The 26,658-nt window shown below is 43.1% G+C and overlaps 3 protein-coding genes across 3 annotated transcripts; all 3 read left to right on the top strand.

Annotated features, from left to right (window-relative positions):
- Positions 1 to 1,561: 1,561 nt before the first annotated feature.
- srgn (serglycin) lies at positions 1,562 to 8,200 on the top strand. Its single transcript, XM_070836265.1, has 4 exons — positions 1,562 to 1,712; positions 3,337 to 3,478; positions 6,976 to 7,208; positions 7,310 to 8,200. The coding sequence occupies exons 1-4, from the start codon at positions 1,658 to 1,660 to the stop codon at positions 7,414 to 7,416; spliced, it is 537 nt and encodes a 178-aa protein (XP_070692366.1). The 5' UTR covers positions 1,562 to 1,657; the 3' UTR covers positions 7,417 to 8,200.
- Positions 8,201 to 8,982: 782 nt separating this feature from the next.
- vps26a (VPS26, retromer complex component A) lies at positions 8,983 to 15,115 on the top strand. The gene is made up of 9 exons (XM_070828076.1): positions 8,983 to 9,066; positions 10,008 to 10,157; positions 10,750 to 10,825; positions 11,258 to 11,414; positions 12,005 to 12,169; positions 12,288 to 12,394; positions 12,618 to 12,719; positions 12,813 to 12,922; positions 14,145 to 15,115. Exons 1-9 carry the CDS (start codon positions 9,064 to 9,066, stop codon positions 14,259 to 14,261), a joined length of 987 nt encoding a protein of 328 aa, XP_070684177.1. The 5' UTR covers positions 8,983 to 9,063; the 3' UTR covers positions 14,262 to 15,115.
- Positions 15,116 to 18,260: 3,145 nt separating this feature from the next.
- supv3l1 (SUV3-like helicase) lies at positions 18,261 to 25,824 on the top strand. The gene is made up of 16 exons (XM_070827848.1): positions 18,261 to 18,629; positions 18,816 to 18,893; positions 19,705 to 19,812; positions 19,907 to 20,021; positions 20,165 to 20,333; positions 20,715 to 20,826; positions 20,932 to 21,009; positions 21,212 to 21,303; positions 21,432 to 21,612; positions 21,831 to 21,924; positions 22,184 to 22,303; positions 22,392 to 22,491; positions 22,621 to 22,701; positions 23,447 to 23,623; positions 24,289 to 24,437; positions 24,539 to 25,824. Exons 1-16 carry the CDS (start codon positions 18,353 to 18,355, stop codon positions 24,945 to 24,947), a joined length of 2,340 nt encoding a protein of 779 aa, XP_070683949.1. The 5' UTR covers positions 18,261 to 18,352; the 3' UTR covers positions 24,948 to 25,824.
- Positions 25,825 to 26,658: the final 834 nt, after the last annotated feature.

The raw sequence follows: 26,658 nt of genomic DNA, 5'->3' as shown, positions 1-26,658 counted from the left end.
GGGGCTCTCCTCCTGAAGTCCATAATGAGTTCTTTGGTTTTGTCTATGTAAAAAACAACATCATTGTCCTCTCTATAGACAGTGAGCCAGGTCCCTGTATGATGACTCATCCCCACCTCTGATGAGGCCAAGGATGACTGCATCATCCGCATACTTGATGATGATATTATTGTCTAGGGTGAAGGCACAGTCATGTGTGTACAGTGAGAAGAGTTTGGGGCTGAGGCAGCAACCCTGTGGGGCTCCTGTGCTCACTGTGACCTCAGCAGAGAACTTGTTCCCCATCCTCACCACCTGTGGTCTGTCTGTGAGGACGTCCAGGCTCCTGTTCCAGGTGGGTGGTGGTACTCCCACGTCTGCCTGCTCAGCAGTCAGCCTCATTGGCCTGATCATATCAAAGGTGGAGCTGTAATCCAGGAACCAGCAGCCGTGTGTGTTGTGAGTATCCAAGTGTTGCAGGATGGGGTGAGTGTTGGTCAAGTCTGGCGTGGGAGCTGCTGAGGTCGTCTGGTAGAATGGCGTCTCGGATCGCTTCTGTTTGCATCCTCCCTGTAGATGCTTAATGACTTGATTCCCTGCCACAGGCTTCTTGTGTTGTGTTCCTAATAGCAGCTCTCAAGTCTCTGGTGTATTTAACATATAAGGCAGCAGAACATACAAATGCACATGTATTAGCACCTCTATACTGTAATCAAGCACAGGACGGGAGTAAATGTACTTGATTAAATTAATCTGCAGGACACAAACACACACGATGAAAAACAAACAAACACAAAAGCGTGCAGTACAGTACAATGTGTTACACACAACTGTGATACACACACCCAGCCATTTACACATGGGCCTGCCATAGACCTGCATAGCCAGGCACCTCAGGGGGTGGTGCTGTGGATAACAACTCTTCCTGGTGTTAGACACCCTCAGAATTTGGTGGTTTATTGCTGCTGAATGATCTTATTTCTCCGTTTAGCCTTTTGACATAAAGAGTGTAGTATCTGATATGTTATGTGTTTCTGCAATTGGGTTACGTCCAGGCAACCATGGAGCCTGTTGGACAACTGATCTTTTTGTAATAAATCTATTTTTATGCAACAACTCGTTGTCAGCGGACGTTTTCCTTTCATCATCTGCACATCATCGGTACTTGAGGAGTCACAACAAGAGAAAGCAAAAAATAAGATCGGCTAAAAGAAAGTAAACAACCCCCCCCCCCCCCCCCCCCCTCTCTCTCTCTCTCTCTCTCTCTCTCACACACACACACACACACACACACACACGCAGAGTAAAAATTCAGTTTAATTAATTTCGTGTAAAAGCAGGTCTTCTTATCTCTATCCAAAATAAAACACCTCTTCCTCTCGGTCTCACTATCAGAAACTGACACTGAATCTTGGCTGAGATCTCCTGGTATTTCCTCAGTGCGCACTTATCTGATAAGTGCGCGGCTCTTGCAGAAGTTTCCACGGAGGATGTTCGCTCTCTCCGTGCAGCAGGAAACCATGACGCGCTGGGCGGGCTGAGCTCTGTCAGGGGGGGGGGGTGTCTGACTGTCTGAGCCACCTCACACCCAGATCCACAGAGAGGAGAAGCCCCAGCGTGGAGACGGACTGCCTGATCACTCGCGATTACCGATTACTGAGAAGAGACCAACCTGAGGATGAAACTGAGTCTGCTGCTCGCGTTCTTCTGCCTCGCCTTACATCACGGAGAGGGTGAGCTCCTTTTTCATTAGTCTCATTTAAAGCACTTCGTGTCTGTCGGAGCTCCAGACCCCATGTGGATGTGTTCTGGCTTCTTGATTGACAAGATGAGTTCGAGCTGCTCCACTTGACTCCTCTGTGACTCCGCATTAATGTGATAACTGTGGCTCAGTGCCGGGGCTCCTCTGTCCTCTCTGCTGGCCTCATATCTCCCCACATGTACAGACACCTCACACAACACTACTGTAAAGTCCTGAAGTGCCAAACTAAAGTGTCCTGCTCTTTTCCAACACATGCTGTGATCAGGACCAACACTTTTAGGCTCCTGAGAGAGAGCACATAGAGGCCCTGTCAGGTCTAGTTCATATGAAGTCAGAAACGTTTCGGTTTCCTGCTCAGGTTCTGATGTGTCTTGTTGAAACTATGTAAGGGGGTTTTTAGACTCTCACCATGACAAAAGAAGCCTAGTGTCATTTTTTTCAATAGAGAGAGGAAGGAGATTATAACGGTCATGGGGAAACCCTGATAAAGGAAATTAACTGTCCCTCCTTGTACTTTTGCTGAATTATATCTGACACTGAATGTTTTTAAATCAAATAATGTTATAGACTCTTTAGAGTCTAACAAATAACAAAGTCTCACTAAGTATTATTCTATATGTGTTTTCTATATGATGTTTATGTGTCTAAACCACTACTGAGGTGTTGTTACCCAGGGAATTTATTAAAGAAGATTGTAATCTTATTTCAATGTAAAAAAAACTGTAAAAAAACAGAACTTTTTTTTTGTTTTTTAAAAGAAACTGTTTTAATTATTTAAATTTGCCAATAACTATGGACCGAAATAAGAAAGGCAGCTAAATAGTAGAATTAGGATTAAAAATGAAGAACCAACTCCTACAGTCAATCAACAGGTCAGCAGCAGTTTGTATCAGGCCTTTCTAGTGACTCTGACAATGTGCTGACACGCAAGATTCACACTATTTGTCACAGGAAACCACACATCTAACACCCACATTTCCAGTATATTGGCACAACTGTCAGATATGAGCAGTGTGTGATAGTGCCAAAAGCCCAGCATTGTGGACAAAACAGGAACGGGGGATTGTGGCAGAGCACAGAAGCATTCATGAGTCCATAACAGAATCCCAGCATCAGTCACCAAACAGTCAGGATCAAGTGATTAACATACGTTTAGTCTTACATGAACAGGGACGGCTAATGCAGTACTGATATCTAGCTGCAGCAGTGAAACACTTGATGGCTGTGGACAACTTTCTTTACACTGGGTATTGGTATAAAACTGTAACTGTTCATTCCTTTAGCATCAAATAAGCTCCGTGATCAACTTGCTGCGGTGTGTTGAGAAAAAGCCGTGATGTCGTTACTTCCTGTTCTTAACATACTACCAAAGAAAACAAGCAGCTATGAGGCCAACGTTCGCTTTACCCTATTGCAGAATAATGTCATAATTTCCTGAAACTCTCCAAACGTGGAACTTTTACACCCTAATGGTCACACTGGACTGGACTGAGAAACCAGATGTTGCTCAAGAACACTTTAACTCAGGTGCAAATTGTTGCGTACAAAGTTGAAAAAACCCACAAATGAAACTTCAGTGACCTTTCTCTCTGCAGGAGCACCCAGAACCGCTGTGTATAAGTTTGTGAGATGTAACCCAGAGGGCGACCAGGCCAACTGTGTGACTCATCAAAGTCCAGAAATGGCATGGAGTACAGACCTACCAGCCAAACTGCCTGCTTCAACTGCACAGTATCTGTAAGTATTGTGTGTGTGTGTGTGTGTGTGTGTGTGTGTTTCTGTGTACAAGCTTGGGATGTGATGGTTTACTTGCTCTGTGAGTTGTGAGTAAGGTGAGAGTGTGTCAGCAGCAGTGAATTCACTTCACTGTTACAATGAGTGAGCACCCCTGTGATAACACTGTTGTCAGGTAAATGCAGACTTTAAAAATAGAAAGGCTGATGCTGCACTGGATCTGTTACTTTGGTTAACGCAACTCCAGCGACACAGCCACGGTTTTGTGTGTGTGTGTTTGCGAGTGTATAAGTGTGAGGTAGGTGGCCAAGAAAAGCCAAAATAGAAGACAACGTGGAGGGATAAAGACAGACGGAGGGACTGTCAGAGAGAGAGAGCAGGGAGGTCAGAGCTGGAATAAAGAAGACCTATAGAGTTCCTGGTCTGTTTCATATAGTCACAGAGCACAGAAGAAGGAGTAAACACTGCTTAAAGTAGTAGATGTTGATCTGTGGCCACTGAGCGGCAAAGAGCAAAAGTGCAAAGGACACTCAGTTCTGGTCACAAATACCAACATTAACTCTCATAAGCTACATGTTGTTTTAATGTGTGAGTGTGTGTGTGTGTGTGTGTGTGTGTGTGTGTGTGTGTGTGTGTGTGTGTGTGTGTTTCTGGGAGCATCCTTGAGCCCTGTGTACTGCAAACTGCAATACAGAGGTAGTTCAGTGAGCCCAGGGCACCCTGCTGAAATAGTCTATGAAGACAGATATCATGTCCTCATAATGATGTGGGCGCAAATCCACTAATTGCATCCTGCAGTTGCTCTTTCTCCTCTCTGTGCGTATACAGCATTTATGCTGCTGTACGTTTTGAAAAATTCATCTCTTGTGTCATCGTGTCTTCTACCACGCTTCGTCTTCTATCTCTCTGTTGATTTACTTCAAAAAAAAAAACACACACAATGTAAAACCCACTAGTTGGGGTAAGCCATCTATCCGGTAAATATCTCTGAGCTCTGCCCAGTCATGCTAGGACAAACCCAATTATGCCCTTTAATAGAAATTAGTTAGTGAATTAACATTTTTCTAATTAATTTTTAGATAATGATGCAGATTGCAGATTTTACTTAAATCCCAACAGGGATCCCCTTCAGTGCCATGCAATGTAAGAAGTTGCAGTGGTCAAACATTTCATTTAATTACAAAATTGCAGCTCGCTCCTAAACAAAATATCCTGCCATCTCTCCCAAGCTTGGAAAATCTGCTATAAAAAGGTTTCCTTTCCAAAGCACATTTCAAGTTTTTCATAATTATTGAGCCAAAATAAATCAGCATAAATTTTACCGAAGAGTACACCCCTTACGTAAGTGACATCCTGGTAGACAAAACAAAAAATGAACCTCATGCTTAGTTTCCCCCTAGCTCATACAACAAACAACAAAAGTAAGAAGAAAGGTTTTAATGTGTGCGACTGCTGAGAAAGTCTGTGATACACACTCCGTCTCAGCCCTCAGAGTTCCTTTTAATCAACACTGATCCTATCGGTTAATGACTTTATATTCTAAATAAGGAAACTTTTCAAAAGTGTAGAGCCACAAATCATGTGGCAGGATATCTGCAGGATAAAGGTCCAGCTGTTATCCATCCACAGTGTTGTTGAAGTCACACAGTGTGTTTAGAATGTACTAAATATGTACTCACAACACATAGATAGCTGAATAAAATCCACTGACCTATACAAAGACGCTGCTTCATGTCATATCGTATTTGCTGTCTCAGATATGTACAAAGGGGAATCGCAAAGGTGGATGACGGAGATATTCGCTGTGTATGCGTCATTACTGAGCCACTACCTTCATGTGATTTTACCTGGTCTGATCAATAAAAACGGCTTAAGTCTGAGAATGAGATGACTTGTGAAGCTTCCGCTATTAATCCTATATAAGATTTGGGGTTACAGAGTGGAGACACAAAGGAGAACAGAGGCAGAAAATAGAGAGGATGGTTGGGGACAGACTGAATAAAAGTGGATACCTTTGAAAATGAGGATTATTGCCATGGAATGTGTGTGTTGTTAGTGAGAGTCTTATCGGGCCTCCTACATCATTTCAGCTTGCTTAAAAACACCGCAGCCCCAGCAGCAGCCCTCCTTCTACAGCTCGCCTTCAACAGGAAACCAGTAGGAAGTGTTCAGAGGAAGTGGGCTGTGACGCCTGGGGGCTGTTGCTTCTGGTCCATTGTTTTGGATCAGCATATGTACCACACAAAGTGACGCTTTCCTCCATCTTTTCTCATTAAAGGCTTTTTTGGGGGAAGTTTTTCCTTATCTGAATTGAGGGTCTAAGGGTAGAGGGTGTTCTTTGCTGTACCAATAACACCCCTCGGGGCAAATTTGTGATTTGAGCGGTATGAATAAAATTGACTTGACTAGAAAATGGCTATTCTGAGGCTTGTAAAAAGGCCTCATGTAAAAAGGACGCAGCAACTAAAACACAATAATTAAACTGGAAACTGTAATTTCTTACTTTGACTGATTTATTTCAACAACACTTGAAATATAGCAGAATATAATTATCAACTCAGTCAGTTCAAGCCAGAAGATGCCTCTGCTCTGTTTTGGAATAATAGTTTCAATGTGACTAGTCATTTACATCAAAGATAACAAAGCAGCAGCCAACTCTGACCCTTAGGGCCGCATTCTATCAAAAATGTCTTTTGGTTATTGTTACTGTCACTAAGCAGAAGGATGCAGCACATGATTATTTTCATTATTATTTAAACTACCAAACTATTTTCTCAATCTTGGTTTATAACATGTCATAAAATAATGAAAAATGTCATGTTTTCGTTATTGTAGAAGGAGCCCTTTACGTCTACATAGGGAGCGGGTCCTCTTCCACTGAGTCCGCCATATTGCACAGCCATGTTTCTACAGTAGCCCAGAATGGACGAACAGGGCGTTTTGCATTTTTACATTGAAGTGGGAGCTTGAATGCACCTATGGGAAGACAATGTAGAGGAAATAATAGTAATTCCTATTGTTCCTAATGTTGTGTTGTGAGAAGTTTGAGACCCAAACTCTGAATCCTGATTCTGATTCTGACAAATGGAGGATTATATTTATCATTCATTCATCAAGAAAAAGCAAGGGAGCGTTAATCCTTGTTGTGCAAAGGGAGGAGTGAGCCAAAGGGTTTATAGGTGGTTTATTGAACTTTTGAGGGAAAAAATGACATCACTGGTAAAATTTAATCTACATAAGTATTCTTAAATGTCTTTAAATGTGTCTGGTAAGGTCTTTAAACCTAGAATCCTAAACTGTCCACAAGGACTGACTGATAGTTAGTTTGTGCTAATTTGTTGTTGTTTGTAGTATGTATGTATGTAGTGAAAATGTCATAGATGATGAGGTTACATGAACATAAGTATAATTTACTAAAATGATGAAGTTGGTCAGCCTTGTCAGACAGCTACAACCTGCCAAACTCTTTTTTCAATTTGTGACTCGCATTCTGTTTCCAGGGAGGCTGAGCCTGTGGAGGGTGAGAGTCCATCTTGGAAGGAGGGAAAGGAAGAAGTGAAGGAAACACCGATGATGAGTGAAGAGGGGGAGTCACCTATGAATTTCGAGGGCGGTTCTGGAGGTTTTGAAGGCTCTGCTGATGGTACATTCGTGGACTGGGCCTTTTTGTCTGCTAAAAGTGAGACAGGCTCTGGTGAGTCCTGGAGAGACAAAGACACGGAGCTGTACAAAGGTACATTTGGGGGGGAAAAGGTCTTCATTTGCACCGATTCAATAGTTTGCTCGGCCCTCGTTTTTTTTTGCCCCTTGTAATCTGTGTTTTTCTGCTTGTAGGTGGGGATATGGATGCCATGAGGCGGTCGTTTCCCAGCTGGTTTCTGGCTGGAGAGGCAAAACCAGAAGAGCACGAGCTTAAAGAAGACCACCTTCTGCAGCCGTAGAGGACACCCACCCACTCACAGACACACACATACGCAAGGCTAGCATCTGTGTTTTTCCCACCCTGTCAATTCAATTAATAAAACAAATATTTCATCACCAATTTGGGATGGAAAAACTCTCTCAGAGACTGACAAAGGCCAGATATATATATATATTGTATTCTCATTGTTATTGCTGGGAATTATTCTTTTCAGGGGCAAAAGAACAAATCAATAAAAATCAATAAAAGCTTAGCTGCCAAAGTAACACAAAGGTCAGCATAAAGGAGTCATATGGACACTTTAGTTTATGTTGGCAGTGACCTGTGTTTGTGCTGTCTTGTGGAAAACATGTGTAAGTTGGAAAATGCTTTTTAATATAAAATCAGAAATATGCTTTCAAATAATAAGTGCAATAAGATGACGCCTTTGTCCCGCATAGCTCACTCTGTGCAGCTGTGTTTCCAACCATTCTTTCAGGAGCCATGACGTATGAGTTCCTTTAAGACACGCAAAAACAAAGACTTATTTATATTATATGATCCCTTTGTCTCAAATGTTGTGACACTTTCTACTTCTCCAGGAGGGTTATACAGCCTGTTCTGGATACGTCTGTTCTGCAAGGCTGAACAAGAAATTCTTGCAAACCCAAATCCCTCAGGAACAGATTCATGCAATCTTAACCACTGTGAGCAGGAACATATTCAAAATATGTATTGTGCACATGCATGCCTTTCAACATGCTCTGCGTTGTCTAATTTGCATTTAAAATACTTCTACTATCAATAAAGGATTTGTAACAACATTAATGAATTGTGTTTTCACTACGTTTTATCAAGTGTGTTGTGTTATCTTTCAGCTGGGCACTTTGTGAATCTCCTGCTTCAGCCTTCACTTCTAGACTTGCTGAGGACACGAGAGATTATCTTTTAATGCTCGCTAGTTATGTAATTCCCAGGAAGAAGAAGCACAAATTGAATCTAAACTGACTATAAATCCATGTTTCTAATGGATATATATGTTTATAACATATTGCGGTACTACTCATAAATATTTTAATGACATTAGCATTATTTAAAAACAACATTTCACACACTAAGCAATGCAATTAATGCATCAAACTCATTGAAGGCTCAAATGGTACCAATACTTGGTGTTGGCTGATAAGTAAGGAGCAGCAGAGGGATGCAGGAGATGGAGCAGTTTGTCCAGCAGAGAGGACTGATGAGCTGATTCTGACCTGTGAAGTGTTCCACTCAGGACGTGACAACAGAGGGAAGGGATCCCTAACAATACTAATAACTAGGCTGTGATTAAAGTAGCAACTTCCACAAGGAGTCAGTAGTTGTCATTAGTAATATTAATGATATTATGGGATGAATCCAGCTGTTGGGGGGTTTGATGTGTGCTCCCCTTTGTTTCTGGACCAACAGACAATTCTAACTACAAACTCCCCTCATCATAATAACCAGTATGATTGTTTTAAAGTGGGAGGTGACTGTACAGTCTGGTGGCCACTGTACCCCCCACCACCACCACACCCCGCCCCGCCCACACCCACATGACCCGGGTCACATGACGGGGAGCCTCGGTACTACCTCCTGGTTCAGACTGACGGGATACACGGAGCGAGGCTAGCTGTTAGCTTCAACTGTCTAGACGGCCGAGATGGTGAGTGGAAAAACCAGCATCAGCTGTCCGGAGCACACTGGGGTGAAGTTGGGGGGGGGCTTACCTGATGAAAGCCAGCGCTCCCACGGAGCCCAGCTCCAGCTGACGGTGGCTGTGGGACGTTTCGACCTGAGAGCGGAGCTAGCTGGGCTGGTCCACTAGCGCTAGTACCAGGCCGGCTGTGCCTTCTCACGGCTGTGTGGCTGCAGAGCACCCACCCCCCCACCCCCCAGCCTGGGCCACTGATGACAGGAGCTGAAAGTGTTGGCGAAGGAGTGAAATGACTCCAGCCTGTGTCTGTGGGGGTTTAGCTGGACGAGCCTGGCTGCTAGCAGGGCTGTTAGTGCTGGCTAACGCTGCTGCTAATGTGAAGTTGTTCCGGCTGTCACTGCAACAGCAGCGACTCCTCAAACTCAGGGGATATTTTCCTGTTTCTGCGGTTTTGCTGGTTAGAAAAGCGCTGATCGCTCATTGATAGGGAGAGAAAATGGAATAATTTGTAAGCTGACTCCCTCTGACTTTGACTCATCATGCTGTTTCCTCCCGTGAGGCTCATTAGGTCGATCTGCAGGATCCATGCATCCTTAAACGGGACACAGCCAGCCCCCCCAGTGGCTGCTCCCTCCTCACATGCTGATGGTTGGGCTGATTGCTTCAGCTTTGCTGCTCCTGCATGCTGAAGCATGTCATTGTGACTTTGTGCCAGCTCAGAGGAAAACAATGTGGCCGTGCAGCTGCTGATGAGTGATTGAATTTGTGTGTAAATAATCATTTACTACTAGATATTTGTAACCAATAATTATTCAGACTCCCTGCCACTTTCCCAGTCAGCCTAGAGGGCCACAACGGAAATGAGCGTGTGCGCTTTATTGTGTGTGTGTTATGACTGCCAAATACATCAGTCTGTCCATATCATGTGTCCGTGTTCCTTTGTGTTTCAGAGTTTCCTGGGGGGTTTGTTCGGGCCCGTTTGTGAGATAGACGTCCTGCTGAACGACGCAGAGAGCAGAAAGACAGCCGAGCTGAAAACAGAAGATGGGAAAGTTGAGAAACACTACCTGTTCTACGACGGAGAGTCTGTGTCTGGCAAGGTAAACTGAGTTTCCATCATTTATAAAGTGGGCTGCAGAGCTCCGCATGGTTCAGTAACAGGGTCCTACACACAGAAAGCATGATTTAAACTAGGTGTAATTTTCCTTATTAGTTTATAGTATTCAGTCTGCAGACAATGGACTAACCACTACGGCCATACCCTAGTCTATTTTGGGATCCTCTCCTTAACTGAGCCCAGTGGGAAATTAAGGTTCTTTTTACGTGTGTGCAAGATTTGCTCTGACTGTGAGAGGTAGTGAATCATCTTTGTTTCAGAGCCATGAATGTATCAGCTGATGTATAACTTTATGAAGTAGCACTGCAGTCTAACCAGTATTCTTTTTACAGGTGATGTTGGCCTGGTTGGCTGGTTACACAGTATATATTGTACATGTAACACAAGTAAATGCAGCACCAGCAGATATGTCATAACAATGTATAGCTCTTGTCCAAGATCATTTTAGTAGTTTTTCTCTGTCAAACTGAAATCTATTCAGTCTATTCTAAAGCTAAATATTGTCAAACTGTCATTGTGACAACGCGGCTTTTGGTCCATGTGATACTTGATCTCCTCAAATGTTTCCCGTCCAGGTGAATCTAAATGTGAAACAGGGAGGAAAGCGACTGGAGCATCAGGGCATCCGCATCGAGTTTGTTGGACAGATCGGTGAGCGTGATTAGAGTGGTGCATGTGTCATTCTCTGTTGTCACTCTAGTTTTTTGGAGAGTTGTTACTTATGAGTATGATGAATTCTTAAACATTTAAAACCTCTAAATTACCATTTTCTGCTAGCTCCATGAAATATTTGACTTCTTCATCTGTTAATCGAGTGCATTGGGCTTTCATAGCTGCACCACTGCTTGTAGGCTGTTGGCTTTCTCATGTGGCTAAAAGGTTTATCAGAGCATGTGGTCGTCATGTGCAGCCTGCCATAGTGGAGCTAAACCTTTGTCCAACTGTATTTGCAGTAGGAGGAGGGGAACAAGAGCAGTGCATGGAATCCTGTAATAAAGCTAGTGTGTAAAGCTTTTTGAAGTGTGTTTAAACTGTCACCATCCAGACTTCTAGCCAGTCTAAATCCACTCTGCTGTATTTCAGAGCTGTTCTCTGATAAAAGCAACACTCATGAGTTTGTGGACCTGGTGAAAGAGTTGGCTCTACCCGGAGAGCTCAATCAGAACAGAAGCTACGACTTTGAGTTCATGCAGGTGGAGAAGCCCTATGAGTCCTATACTGGAGCGAATGTCAGGCTAAGGTATATTTATCACACAGTTGAACCAGACTGCAGGTTTTATTGTTGTATCCATCTCATGGAGTTTATTTATGACTGTGCACATGTGTCTTACTCCCACTCGATGTTTTTGATGGACATCTAGTATCCAGGTTCAAACTCATGGCAGCAAACGCTTTTAATCAACTGGAGGGGGGCAGTGAGAGAAATTGCCTGCAGAGATCAATAAAAATGTTGCTGTTATTGGAAACAATAGTGCTTACATGTTTCGTTTTTTAACAGCTTAACTCTTTTTAAAAAACTTTTTCCATCATTTTATGTCAGTTAATCACTATTTATTAGTGGATAATTAAAGTAATTCTTAGCTGCAGCCCTCTGGTTTTAATCAGAATTGATTGACCACTGAAAATGATACTGACTAGTCAAAATATGATAAAACACATTGACACGTGAAGATAGAAAGGTCTCTCCCATCTCAGCTCTCTCAGCTCTCAGTCTTGTTATTACACGGTAGTCACACACTGATGCAGTGTTCAATAGTTGGATGACAGCATGCTCTGCATTGTCTCAGTCTGGCTCTTTAAGGTCGTAATGTCTGTGGCTCTTTCTCGCAGGTATTTCCTCAGGGTGACAATAGTTCGTCGTCTCTCAGACTTAGTGAAGGAATACGAGCTGATTGTCCACCAGTTGGCCACCTACCCAGACGTCAACAACTCGATCAAGATGGAGGTCGGCATAGAAGACTGTCTGCACATTGAGTTTGAATACAATAAGTCCAAGTAAGATCAATAACTTTTCTGTTGAAGTCTTTATTGCTTCCTCAGCAAACCCCAGATCCCAATAAGAGACGTCCACAAGTCAGTTTGAACAGCTTCTCCTGACGTGTGTCTTTATTAGATACCACCTTAAGGACGTGATTGTTGGGAAGATCTACTTCCTGCTGGTCAGGATCAAAATCCAACACATGGAGCTACAGCTCATCAAGAAGGAGATAACGGGCATAGGTAAGCATCTAAGGGAACCCATATGAGACACGGGGATGGTTGGTGTGAAGGGACCAGCAGCATGACTGCGCTGTGCTAACTCGATAGTTCGTCCTCTTTGAGCTTCCTCTAGCTGTAAAATGCTGTAGCTGGTTTACTCTCTGATAGAGACATCAGTCAGCTGTGCTCCACTTTGCTGTATTCAGTCCTACTCCTGTAATGGAATTGTTGTCCTACTTCTCAGGTCCCAGTACTACCACAGAGACAGAGACGGTTGCAAAGTATGAGATCATGGATGGCGCTCCAGTTAAAGGAGAATCAATCCCCATCAGACTCTTCCTGGCAGGTAAGTTGTCTTTTCTTCTCTTCGGCAAATTTTGACCTTGAAGTTCACTTTAAGTTTGAGAGGCAGCATATCACATCTTCTGTTTCCTTACAGGGTATGATATGACACCCACCATGAGGGATGTCAACAAGAAGTTCTCTGTACGCTATTTCCTTAATCTGGTGCTGGTAGATGAAGAAGACAGAAGATACTTTAAACAGCAGGTAACACACTAACGTAGTGTACTACATCAGTGAGCTCCAGCACACTGAGACACACAGTAATAATGAGTATTGTCCAGGTTGTGTGTGTGTGTGTGTGTGTGTGTGTTTACACAGATCTTGTATGGTTGTTTGTGTTGCACAAACGCACACGACACGGCTGCAGCGGGCATTTTAACTATCGGCCAATTCTTTTCGCATTTATTGCTGAAACACGTATTATTTATGGCAGAATTACACTTTTGAATTAGTTTGGAATAAAGCAGATGTTGATTCATTAATGCCCACAACATCTTCTGTCCACCTGGACCAAGCGCCGCAGAGGGAGGGGTGAGCGTCCCGGGAGGAGGGGGGAGGGCAGGGATCACAGCTTTCTACTTAAGGCTGCTTCTAGCTAATGTCCGGTCGCAAAGATTGGCTGGATGAAAGGGGACTCAGGCTGCCTAAACAACAGTCAGAGACCGTTTGTGTCCACATCTTTACAGAGCTGGCTCCATCTCAACGCTCCGTATCATTCAACTGCTACTGACAGAGGAAAATATACTTTTTAAAACAAGACGATAGTCGTGCAAACTATTCAATCTTTCATAATTAAGCGAATATTGGAAAATCATGGCCCATCCCTAATTACGTCTGCAGTCCACACAAATGAAGTGTTTCCCTTTCCTCCCATAGCCAGAGCTCCCTGCTCATCATCCAGCTCAAAGGGACCTTTGTCAGCTCTGCGGTTGTTGCTTGATTGAACAGTAAGAATTTTGTTTTTGAGTCAGTTAGACAATCAAACAATACCTCTAGAGCTGGCAAATGTCCGCCAGACAACCAGCTGGGTGACGAGGGCTGAGCCCTCGGAGCAGACGAGATGGAGGAAACCCAACATTTTGTAATAGTGAACAATCACTAAAGGCATCCTGTTGAGTTTTTGACCACTGTTACTAACAGTATGGAGCACTGTTTTTACAAGTGAACCTCTTCTTTTTGTATTGTACCATAGACATTGTACAAGCACACGAGGGTGGCACAATTTATATCCTGTCGGTGGTTTCATGTTTCATGACCAACAGTTGGTGGGACAACGCGACAGCATATGTAGCATTCCTGCATTCCTTTAGTTCTTGTTTTTCTCTCGTTTCTGGACTTTGTCGCATCTGTTTGTCCGACACTGTGATGATGATTTGGATTGCTAGGCTTGGTTTTCATGTATCCCTTACTCTGCCCCCGTGTTTAGGAAATTGTTTTGTGGAGAAAAGCTCCAGAGAAGCTGAGGAAAAGAAACTTCCATCAGCGCTACGAGTCGCCTGAGCCCCGAACCCAGCCAGTCACTGCAGAGCAGCCAGAGATGTGAGGGCAATGCCATGAACTGAATACACACACAGACACATCCCAACTCTTCACTGCTGAACAGCCAGAGGTGTGAGGGCTGCCCCACAGTCTCCCTGGACTGAGAAACGTCTGTATACATGAATACACATAGCATACCTTCAGACATCGCCTTCACCACGTCACAGCTCCAGACGTGAGCTGTCCGACCACCATCCCTCTCTCCCCCAGGATTGAAACACACTCGCATACGATCCAAATATAGGCTGAATGCTAAATGTCAAAGCAAGAGTGCAAATCAAACCGAACCAAGTAAGGAACCGTGAGGCAGCCTATTTGGTCTTGGCGTCTCAGTCTGCAAACACTAACACATCCAAGTCGTACACACAAGTGAAGCCATACAGTCTCAAGGTTGCTGAATGAATCATAAAACAGGAGCAAAGACAGGAAAGAGGAGACGGCAACAGACGACCACCACACCATTTCTAACCTTCATCAGGAGCTTCTTTTGATCGCATACTTGGACGGCAGTTATCCTGGACTTTCTCTGGTACCCTCCCTCCCGCACCCCTACAAAATGACGCTCCCTAGAGTCCAGCCAGAGTTGGAAGGTAGTCGTGACGCAGGGATCAACCTGGACGAAGGACACGAGGCTAAGCTATGAGTTCACACGTACACTGTTCATTCACAATGCCCCGAGTTCGAGCTACGATGATGCTGCTGTGCTCTCGTTCATCCATCCAGCTCCCAGTTGTTGTTAAGTGTGATGCAACAGTCCACAGGCTGCTCTTTCCAAGCAAATGCCTGCATAGTTTACAGCAACACATGTCCATCTTAACACGAATTAAGCCCTAAATTCCTTCTTCTAATGTTCTAAAAAATGAAAACGTACTGCACTCATTACACGTTTCCAGTTTCAGTCCACGTCTCATTTTACACAAAAAAAACCCTCTGATTCAGATGGACATCATCATTTCAGTCTTTATTTCATATTTTTTAAAAACCGTTTAGAGCTGCAAGTAATGTTTTTTTTTTCCCATTACTGATTAATCTGCAGACTGCCAATTGATTAATAGTTTATTCTATTAACGCCAGAAAAAAGTTACATTTGTCCATCACAATGTCCCAGAGACTTAAGTGATATCTGCATATTTCTTGTTTTTTCTAAAACCCCAAAAATGTCAACTTAGAATGACAAAATGCAGAGAAAAGCAGCTAAAACAATGAATCCGTCGTTAAAATGGTTGGTAATTTGTTTTCTGTTGATTGTTGAATTGGCAAGTTGCTGCAGCTCTGAAAGTATCATACACACATTTGTTGCTAATAGTTAAGAATCTTGAGCTCAATCCAACATCTCAGCCTCTTGTTAACATGAATGTTTGATGCAGTTTTCACTACCACAGGGTTGCCTCCAAATTTATCTGAAGATTCACTCTGTGCTTCTGAAGTCGATGCTTCTGTGGCACAAGGCATTTTGTTTCATCTTTAAAGTGCTGGTTATTTACGACTGATCTGATTTGGTGTTTGTCTTCCAAAGTTGTCACTGGTTCACCCAAATTACAGAAAAAGAAAAAAAAATATTACCAAGGCAGATATGTGGATTATCTAGATTATCAGGGAATTAAACGTCAGTGCTCCATTGACCTCCATTTTACTGGGGTGGAGCAAGAAAATTTCAGAGTAACATATGTCAAAACTTAGATATATTAAATCTATATTGCTAAATAGAAAATATGTTAATTTATAATTCAGGTGAACTGAACCTTTAAGTTCCTGTGTCAGGTGCTCTCCCTAAAGTTGATGTAAGGAAAAGATTTTCTTCATTCTCTTAAATTCAAAGCTTAAAAAACGGTTGAAAGTTGAGTAAAGATGTTCTGCTACTTCTACCTGAACAATGAATGTCCTGTCGCTGCCACACGAGTAACGGTTTCTACACACGTTTTAAATGATTCAATAGAAAAATGAAATGACACTAGCCATGATCAGCAGACTGTAGATTCACTGTTCTTGTCAGTTTCACTTTGTTTGTCATGGGGTGCTGCGCTTTCTGAGCCTATATACTAATGTTAATAACAGGCTCATGTCTGCTGCTGTAAGCACTGGAAGGGATGCAGTATGAATACACTGTAAAAATCCAACAATGTTCCACTGTGATGCTCAGACCGGCAGTTTTAAAGACACACACACACACACACACACACACACACACACACACACACACACACACACACACACACACACACACACACACACACACACACACACACACACACACACACACACACACACACACACACACACACACACACACACACACACACACACACACACACACAGTTCAGAGATGTTACCGGTCTTGCGTGTACATTGACTTTGCCCTTGAGCTCTGATCTGTGGCCAGTTTTGCACTTTCCCCTCCAATGCTTAACTTTGTTTAAAAGGGGCATGGAAGCTGAAACTAAACATCACTCAAGGACAACACCTCAGAAATCGCCTGTGTGTGTAATGAGTAAAAAAAAAAACTGTCATTTATATATCACTAAATGTTTTATTTGACTTATAAAGTACAATATCATGTTTCTTTTTGTCTCTTTGACATGCAAGCCATGCTGTCGTGTTACATGTTTCATTTCATAAACTTCTGAACCCTCGCATCCAAGGTTCAGATGTATTTGTTCCTTCACGCTAGTGCTGACATTGCAGTCTGGTTTTCTTTTGTTTGGGAACAGTGTCATTTATTTGCAAGTAACGGTTGCTTTCTTTCTGCCTGTTGGAAATATTTTCTATCTTTCTGAACACTGTACAGGTAGGGTTTGATTGGTGTACTTTACATACCTTCAAAGGTTATGACGAAACAGTTAAATGCCAAAACTCTGCTCCTGTCTTATCTACTGCATGTTAACCTTCTCACGGTGTCTATTCATGCCACTGATGTGTGAGTGTGTGAGTGTGTATGATAATGTGTATATACACCAAACCCAAATATATAGCTAAAATGAATCATGAATAAAGCAGATTTATACTGAATATCTTTTGAGCAGTCCTTATTTAAAAGATAATCATGATTTTTTTTCAGTTCATCAGGGACATCTCATGTTTTGCACAAATAATGCATTGATTATTCAACTTGGCTTCTGTGTGGAGAACATCCACAGGCTCCAGGTGCTGCCCAGCAGTGGTTAATGAAGAAGGACAGAGAGGCTTCACGTGCTTGATTCCCTCGTTGTGAATATTTTAGGTAGGTCTTCAAATGAAGTAGAAGGCACCATTGCACAGTACAGTATTATCACATCTCAAACTTTGATGGCTCATCTTCTGCCTGCAGGCGGTGGCACCTTGATCTAAAACCATCTTCACTGTTTGGAGACCACTGATGCTTTGGCCTGCTCTCCTAAAGCATTTACCATTTCCCCACCAGATTTATATTCCTGTAATAGTGGAGAAATTATTTTAGAACAGCATTTAGACCATCATATTTTCTGTGAGATAAAAATGAAATTAAATACAATATGAAAATTTTTTTGGTGGTTAGTCAAACATTTCTGTGTTTGAGAATGAAAAGCTTTTTCATCATGGCCTTTTATTAACAGACCTCATTTAAATGACCTAACAAAATTGCATATTCTGCAATTTCTGGAAAAAGGAGAGAAATGCAAAGTCAGTCAATGCCTACTGCACAGAGAAACACCAACATTTTGAATGTTTTTTTTTTTTGTGGCTAGCGATTTAGATAGTTTAAGATATAGAGGAGTCCGTTTATTTGCCTGTTTATATTGTGCTATTTTTGCTACACAATGTCAGGAGTAAAATTAAATTTCGGTCATAATCAATTCCATTTATGGATTTTAGCTCATTTAAGTGGGCAGCTATCGTTTTGGTTATGACTACAGGCCATGTTTTGCGCAATATCCATACAGGCACCTTTGTGGGCAGCTGAAGACCGACTGGTCCTGTCCCACGTTGTGTCAGAAGGAAGAGAGTTGACCGTCCTCTGTGGAAGTTGGTGGTGTTGTCATACATATTTAGACCCTGTGAGCAGCATGAAGCCACAGTAGCGCAGTGTTTATCTGTAGCCCACAGGAGCAGCTAACACCCGGGACCCCACCCCCCGCAGCGATGTCAGTAAACCGGTGTTTGTACTTGTTTTCTCGGCTTCATCGCCACATAAGCACCCGGACTGGCCGCATCACCGCCGGCAGCCGTCATGTGTCTCCAGGGTCTGGTGTGTTGTATGAACACCAGGCTGGTTCTGTGGTTTGCAGCAGAAATGTTTCCTCCAACCACTCTAATTCAAAGCCCCCGGACACCTCTCTGTTCGTTCCCGTGGCTCTGAAGATCGATTCCTCGCTGGACGGCAGCGTGGGAGCGGAGCTGACCCAAGCGCTGGATAAAAGTGAGAAAACCCACATCTGCTGCTCTCTGACTGTGGATGACCTGTGTGGTTGTGGGAGTATTCAGCACGTCACAAATGAGTTTGATAATGAACTTAAGCTGGTGCCGTCAGTTTGTGTGTTGTGCTGTCAGATGTGCAGCACATCAGTTGACGGTGTGCACTGTTTGCTGTCTGTCTGTGATCCAGGTGAGCTGCTGAAATGTCTGAACCGGTTTTATAAAAGGAAGGAGATGCAGAAGCTGGCGACAGACCAGGGCTTGGATGGTGAGAAATGACCTCACATCATGTCACTCTTGTCAATACATTGTGTTTCCTAATCTGTCCAGTAGTTGTCATGTAAGTCCTTTTCTCTGATATCTTTATACATAGATATATAGTGATAATGTATTCTTTAAACCTCATACAAATTAATTTAGCCTGAGCTGGCTTTTAACTTTGGCACGAGGTAGTGCATCTTTGTCTATTTTTCTCAAGGGTTGGGGTTTGGCCCCCGGCCCCTGCTGCCCACCGTTAGAAGTGTCCTTGAGCAGACACTGTACCTTGCATGATGGCTTACTGTCATTTGGGTGTGTATGTGTGTGAGTGGTTGAATTAGAGACGAATCATAAAGCGCTTTGCAGACAGTGGACCAAATGTAATGGAAACAGCTCATTCACATTCCAATATAGAGGAATTCAAATGTATATAGTCTTTATATAAAGCTTAAGTTGTGTCACCATACCCGTCCGGTCTAATTACACTGTCTGGGTTGACATCAGTGTGTACTAGCGTTCTAAGGATCTTCATGCTTCATGCCTGATGATTCAGTCCAACGTTTACTCTGTTAACAGACCTTCATGATACAAATGAAATCTAATAAGATTCCAGACTTTACTGTTAACAGAAAGTGAAGAGTCTCACATGCGCTGACGTCCTGCTGCTGGTGGAGAGCAGCTGGCCCCGAAAACTGGAGCCTGTGAAGTTGCTGATGTCAGAATGATGCTGCAGTCACTCAGCAGCAAGACTGACAGAAATCTACCCAGCATGCTTTGTATGGTGAGGCTTATGAGTGTTTTTTGTGTGTGTGTGTACACAGCTCGTCTGTTCCACCAGGCCTTCATTAGCTTCAGGAAGTATATCCTGGAAGCGACATCACTCCCCGCTGATCTGCACATCATCTTCAGTGACATCTGCTGCGGAGCAGGTTTGTCTGCTTTTAGATAAGACAAGCTGTCAGTAGGTAATAATAATGAGTGAAATTAAGCTTTTCATTAACTTTGATTTCCGTTGCACTCCAGGTCATATAGACGACATCTTCCCTTACTTTATGCGACATGCCAAGCAAATCTTTCCAATGCTGGACTGCATGGACGACCTGAGAAAGATCTCAGACCTCAGAGTCCCTGCCAACTGGTATGTATTGTAGAGTACCCCCCAACTACATGTGCTGTTTATACAGTATGTCTAATATTGGAGTGAACAGTCTGGTGCACCTTTACTTCCACCACAGTGGCTGGAGGTTTGTCTGTATCATAACTTGTGCTCGTGTTCATCAGGTACCCAGAGGCTCGAGCCATCCAGAGGAAGGTGTTTTTCCATGCCGGTCCCACTAACAGCGGTAAGACCTACCACGCCATCCAGCGCTACCTGGCTGCTAAGTCCGGAGTCTACTGTGGCCCCTTGAAACTACTGGCCCACGAGATCTTTGAGAAGAGCAACAATGCTGTGCGTATCTGTCTTCTCCTGTCGTCTGTTTAAAGTGTGTACATCAGTGTGTGATCAGAGGGAGCTGTGTGCAATCTGATAAACTGCCTCTAGTGTCGCACCCGAATCTCTAACTGAACTGTTGGTGGTCGAGTTGCGTAATACAAGAAGACAATATCTGATCCTTTTGATCCTTTTCCTCTACGAGTCCAACACTGTTAAAGTAGTGCAGTGCTGGATCAGTGGAGGTCTCTTTCTTAGTATTTTAGTTAGTCTCTTTTTTTTTGTGTCAACATCTTTGTGTACTTTTCAGATGCTATCTTTTATCTCTTCCTCCCCATGGCGCCCTGTTGACTGTTGGTGTGTGTGTGTGTGTGTGTGTGTGTGTGTGTATATTTGCAGGGTGTGACATGTGACTTGGTTACCGGAGAGGAGAGGACCTTCATGGACCCAGAGGGTCGAGCAGCCGGCCATGTGGCTTGTACCATTGAGATGTGCAGTGTCACCACGCCTTGTAAGTTAACACAACACAGATTCAGGCACTGATGAAAATTATATTTGAGTTGATAAACCAGAAGATGACTTTTTTTTTTTTTTTTTTTTGTCTGTCTGACTTTAGATGAAGTGGCTGTAATTGATGAAATTCAAATGATCAGAGATCCTTCTAGAGGCTGGGCCTGGACCAGAGCTCTGCTGGGTTTGTAACACACACTCAAAAACGTGCTCAATATTTGCAGTTGCTAGTAACATTCATGATAATCAAGCAATTTTCACATTGTTCCACACACAAACTCTATATTCTCAGGCAAAAACGTACACGGTCGCCTCCACCAACCCTGATATACTCTAATTTTGCCTGTGAGTGTTTTGAATGATGATGTTTCTTTGTGTTTGAGCAGGACTCTGTGCGGAGGAGATCCATGTGTGCGGGGAGTCTGCAGCCATAGACTTCATCAGAGAGCTGATGTACACCACAGGAGAGGAGGTGGAGGTGAGGCTGTAATGTGTGGTGCAGCAGGGAGAGAGGAGTGTCTCTGATACTTATTAACGCTTTGTAGCCATTATGTTCTGGTGACCTCTGTCCTCTCTCTGGCCCTCCATTCCTTTCTCTCTCTTAAGGTCCACACATACAAGCGTTTAACTCCGTTCACAATCCTGGATCAGGCCGTGGAGTCGTTGGACAACTTGAGAGCAGGAGACTGTATTGTTTGCTTCAGCAAAAATGACATCTACTCCATAAGCAGACAGATCGAGGCCAGAGGACTAGAATGTGCTGTGATTTATGGAAGCTTACCTCCGGGTGAGTTCACCTCTAATTGCTTTTCAGAAGGATGCATAGATGGACAAGATGCTCTATTTGTTAAAATGTTCACTGACTTTAGCTCAACCCCAGCTTTTGTTCAAAAACATCAAAGAAATCTAAGAAGAGTCAAATTTTTGAGTTTTTGTGTTGCAAAAAGGTATGTAAATAAGCTGCAGACTGTAACAGACCAAGCTCGGTTGTTCTGTGATTTACAGGCACCAAACTGTCACAGGCCAAGAAGTTTAATGACCCTGATGACCCCTGCAAGATCCTGGTTGCTACAGATGCTATTGGAATGGGCCTCAACCTGTACGTACATCATACACACTGCATCACTGTCGGTGTCTTCTTCCTTTTTTCTCAACAAAAATAATCTGAAAAGACATAATAGGATGATAGGAGTCTTGTTTGCCTGCAAGTTCACCATGCACCACTAGGAGCCACCAAAGTCACAAATTCTGTAATCCTACACTCAGAGGCTGTAACAAAAACCTAATCCTGAGTAGAGGTGTAATGGTCACATTTACCCTTTTGTCTGTCATTTTCCCCTCTCTCTCTCTCTCTCCAGGAGCATCAAACGCATCATCTTTAACAGCCTGGTGAAGCCTAATGTTAATGAGAAAGGGGAGAAACAGATGGAGACCATCAGCACATCTCAGGCTCTGCAGATTGCTGGACGTGCAGGGAGGTCAGTCACATGTTACTTATGTTACCTTCATTCAGGGGGAGTAAAGGTGTTAACAAGCCGTTTTAAAGGTCTCTGTCGTCTGTCCAAGGTTCTCCTCCAAGTTTAAAGAGGGAGAAGTTACCACCATGCACAGAGATGATCTGCCTGTTCTGAAAGAAATTCTGAGCCACTCCATAGACCCCATAGAGGTGATCATTTACACACACACACACACACACACGGGCTGAGTGTGAAAAACCCAGCTTCACTGTGTGACCTGTCAGCACATTATGGCGAACACATGATGTTCCAGATGTTTACCTCCTCGTCTGCCTCAGTCTGCAGGTCTCCATCCTACAGCAGAGCAGATAGAGATGTTTGCTTATCATCTCCCTGATGCTACACTGTCAAACCTTGTTGTGAGTATCATCGCCATCTATTCATCAATTCTCCCACTTCTATGTATGAAAGCAGCGGTGTGTGAAACGCAGTGAAGGCTGCTGTACACTGTTTATATTATCCGTATATTTTGAGCTTGAGGATTCTGAAGGTTTTCCAGAGGTTTTCTGTTTTAAAAAAAAAAAAGGATCAAAATTGACACTAGAACCAGAGACACTGTCTTTTTTTCTTACACACATTATTCTTCGTTGTCAAAACCTTCAGCCTTCATCACCCACAGCGTAACTGTTATCATGTTAGCCAAGTATAAAGCTTTGGTCATGTGATATGATAACAACTGAACAGAACTATCCTGCCATGAAAGCCATGACGTGTGTAGATTCAAGATTTTTTTTGTCAAATGAGTTTGTGTCCCCGGTACAGCCTGGTATGTGTCGTCCACATTCTCATACTGTGCAACACTTTTTAAACTCATCTCAAACTTGCTCTGCTTGATCTAAGACTACAGGGCAAGAAAAACGGCAGCAACTGCCATCTTTGCAGTTTGACACGATGATTTGTTTAAGTGACACACACGTCCCTTTTTGAAACAGGGCTGTTCATGAAGAGATGTATGCCGCACAGTCCCCTACTGAAGCCAGCGGGAGCACTGCTGATGTCTTGTAGTTTGCTTTAACACTTTCACACTGCAGCCTCATCTGTCCCCTCTGACAACCTTGGTCACTCCTCTCTCTCTCTCTCTCTCTCTCCGCCTCTGTCTCGCAGGACATATTTGTCAGCCTCTCTCAGGTGGAAGGCGTGTATTTTGTCTGCAACATCGACGACTTCAAGTTTCTGGCTGACATGATTCAGCACATTCCGCTCAACCTGAGGTCGCGCTACGTCTTCTGTACTGCTCCCATCAACAAGAAGCAGCCTTTTGTGTGCACCTCTTTCCTGAAGGTGAGCAATGAGTAAAGCTGGGATGAAGGTTGATGAGCAGTGGCAGCACTGAGGGGAAGGTAAAGATGGTTGGAGGTGTTGGGGTCAGACAGAGGTGGATCAGTGAAAGACCAAACAGAACAGCTGGTGTGTAATCTCTCTCTTTTGAACTTTTCCTCCTCACTTTTTCTGCAAGGAGGGGTGGATACTTTTTCTAGGCACTGTACTTTTGGCCTCTGGCTTAATGACTTTATCATTGTAATAAAACAAGATTAGCTCCAGAATTAAATGATTGTCCTCAACAAGTAACCTTTGAGCTTCTGGGCCAAGATGTAACTCCTGTTACTGTTGTTGTTTGATAAGATAAGTTAAGATCAACTTTATTGATCCCGAAGGAAATTATTTTGCCAGAGTACAATACAAAAGTTGAAGCAAAGATGTGTGCAAAGGAAACTTCTTTATTTAATGGTTCTAAGTGGTCGTAGTTTTGAGTAACATGTCACATGACATGTATCATGTCTTTGTCATGAGAGGACTATATGTACTCACACTCATATAGACTCATCTAATACAATGATGCTGCTCAAGACAACGCTTCAACACATTTCTTTCCATTTGTTCGTCTGTCAATCTCTGCATGCCGTGCTGTACTTACAGTTGTGATTTGAATCTTGTTTCCCTCTCAGTTTGCTCGTCAGTTCAGTCGAGACGAGCCCCTGACGTTTGACTGGGTCTGCCGCCATGTCAGCTGGCCTCTGGCTCCACCCAAAAACATAAAAGACCTGGTTCACCTGGAGGCGGTTCATGATGTGTTAGACCTTTACCTCTGGTTAAGGTAACTTTATATTTCCAGTGGTTTGGTGTAATCATATATTGGTTGTGTCTTAAACCTGCCTGTTAATGTCTGTCTGTCTGTCTGTCTGTCTGTCTCTCTAGCTACCGTTTCATGGACATGTTTCCAGACACGGCTTTTGTTCGAGAAATCCAGCAGGAACTTGATGATATCATCCAACAGGGCGTCCGAAATATCACCCGTCTCATCAGAGCCACTGACCCAACCGTCACTGACCCCCTGCAGGCCCAGGGCAGTAGACGTGGTCATACTGGAACTGCCAGCAGGAATTATTTGGCCAGCAGCAAAGGCCAAAGGGCACAAATGGGCCCGGGAGAGATGATGGACAGCCCTCTGGCTAGTCGTCTGGTGAAAGAGGGGCTGTTGACTCCTGACCTGCTGCAGCAGCTGCAGAGGGAGTGGTTGATGGGTCAAGAGCAGGAAGTCACCTATCAAGGGGATACACAGAATCACACAAGGGACAACAAGGGGAAAAGGAAAAAGAAGAAATGAAGAGGAAAACAATTACGCGTTAGTCAGTGTAGATGATTAATGCTGTTCCCATGGAGATCAATAACTCACACAACCCTTGGATAACATCTGGCAGTTTGTTAAATTTTGGGGGATGAGAAGCAGATAATGGGATCTATGCACCTTTGGAGCGCTTAAAGTATGATCACAAGCTCTCAGCTGTAAGCTGAAAACACCAAAATGGGACGTCTGGACAAAAGCAGTGGTTTGGTTATGAGCATGTGAGATTCTCACCGGGTTTTCTTCCGACCTACAAATGCACAAACTGTAACTTGTGCTGGACAATGATTCTTGTCAATGTACATGCATATCCTTACTGCTCTCTTAACCCTGCTGAGGGATCGGGTTCCTTATGAGAGATTCTCCCATTTCAGTGTGAGCATAAAATGACTCTCTCAGAATCACAGTGGAAACTGGAAAGCAGCAGTTGAATTAGCTCAGCAACACACTTGTCTGACATCACCCAGCTTCGGCTTCCAAGGACACATGATGGGTTCTTGTCTCCCACAGTTCTACCCTGCAAACAGACGAGCAGCATGTGTGCCAGTGTGTCACAAATGCTGTTTTAGAAGCACTGTGATTAGGAACATTTTAAAATGCACTGTGTGTGTTTTTGCAGGACAGGAATTGGTTTATTTTTATCTTGCTCAGTAGACTCAAATATAAAACCTCAGAGCAGCATGAGTTATGCCTCCAATTTAGTAGGATCCAACTTTCAGTGAAACTAATCTGAAATAAACTGCAGTTTCTGTAAACACTCTGAATAGATTGAATTGAGCGTCGCCCTGTCAGTGTCTACATAGACGATATGCCATATTTTTTTTTCCTATTTGTGTATTAAAATCTGTGTTTTAACAGGCTTGGCTTCTTGTTTATATTATGCAGCTCACACCAGGGAGTAGCAAAATCATAAAACAGGTCACTTGGTTGAAAGACAGTTGGCATAATTCAATCAGACCTGTCCTATGTGATTCTTCAATGAAACAAAGAGCTCTAAATAGATTGAATCATTACAAAACACGAGTCATGAGTTAATGTACTACAGGGAGTAATCTTAAGTCATCAGACTGTTCACCAGCCACAGTCAAACTGTGTCAGTGAAGAGGCACAAGGTAGAACTACGGACACAAGCATCAGCGACCACGGTCCCGCTTTTGGATGCTTGTTTCTTATTTAATTGACAAGCAAAACTCTTGATTTCCTTTTAAAATAATGACTGTGGTCGTTACTATATGCTGATGATGTTGACATATTTAAATCTACACTCTATCTTGATAAAAACGGTTTGGCTTGTGTGACTGAAACAGATTTGATGTATTGATTGACGCATGACGTAAATTCGATTTTTTTGTTTGGAGAAGTCGAAGTGATGTAGGAATTACAGACAATTTTGAAAATGCAAGGTTGATTATTACAGCATTATCTTGAGATCAGTGAGTATCATTTTATGTGCCTGTGTAGCTGAATTTGCAACCCACTTTTGGTCTTTCAGGTTTTGAATAATGAGAACAAGAACAGTTATGGATGTTGCAGACCAACCAGCCTGTATTATTCTAATAGCATAGTATGCTATTTTCCCTTTTGTTTTAAGGCACACGTTCTTTTAAAGTGTCGGAAGGTTGTTAAAGTCATTTTATTCCACGGTATCATAAATATTCTTTATCAGCTGTCTTGCATATATCATGTGCACCAT

Source organism: Pempheris klunzingeri, chromosome 1 (genome assembly GCF_042242105.1).
Source record: "Pempheris klunzingeri isolate RE-2024b chromosome 1, fPemKlu1.hap1, whole genome shotgun sequence".
NCBI lineage: Eukaryota > Metazoa > Chordata > Actinopteri > Acropomatiformes > Pempheridae > Pempheris > Pempheris klunzingeri.
Note: the sequence above shows the minus strand (reverse complement) of the source record. Positions and strands in the feature narration are given on the sequence as shown.

Coding starts and splice junctions, on each gene's coding strand:
- vps26a (XM_070828076.1), top strand. Junction 11,415..12,004: donor GGAGCGAATGTCAGGCTAAG/GTATATTTATCA, acceptor TCTTTCTCGCAG/GTATTTCCTCAGGGTGACAA. Junction 12,923..14,144: donor GAAGATACTTTAAACAGCAG/GTAACACACTAA, acceptor CCCCGTGTTTAG/GAAATTGTTTTGTGGAGAAA.
- supv3l1 (XM_070827848.1), top strand. CDS start 18,353: ATGTCAGTAAACCGGTGTTTGTACTTGTTTTCTCGGCTTCATCGCCAC. Junction 20,022..20,164: donor CTCAGAGTCCCTGCCAACTG/GTATGTATTGTA, acceptor CGTGTTCATCAG/GTACCCAGAGGCTCGAGCCA. Junction 21,925..22,183: donor ATTGGAATGGGCCTCAACCT/GTACGTACATCA, acceptor CTCTCTCTCCAG/GAGCATCAAACGCATCATCT.
- srgn (XM_070836265.1), top strand. CDS start 1,658: ATGAAACTGAGTCTGCTGCTCGCGTTCTTCTGCCTCGCCTTACATCAC. Junction 3,479..6,975: donor GCTTCAACTGCACAGTATCT/GTAAGTATTGTG, acceptor TTCTGTTTCCAG/GGAGGCTGAGCCTGTGGAGG. Junction 7,209..7,309: donor AGACACGGAGCTGTACAAAG/GTACATTTGGGG, acceptor TTCTGCTTGTAG/GTGGGGATATGGATGCCATG.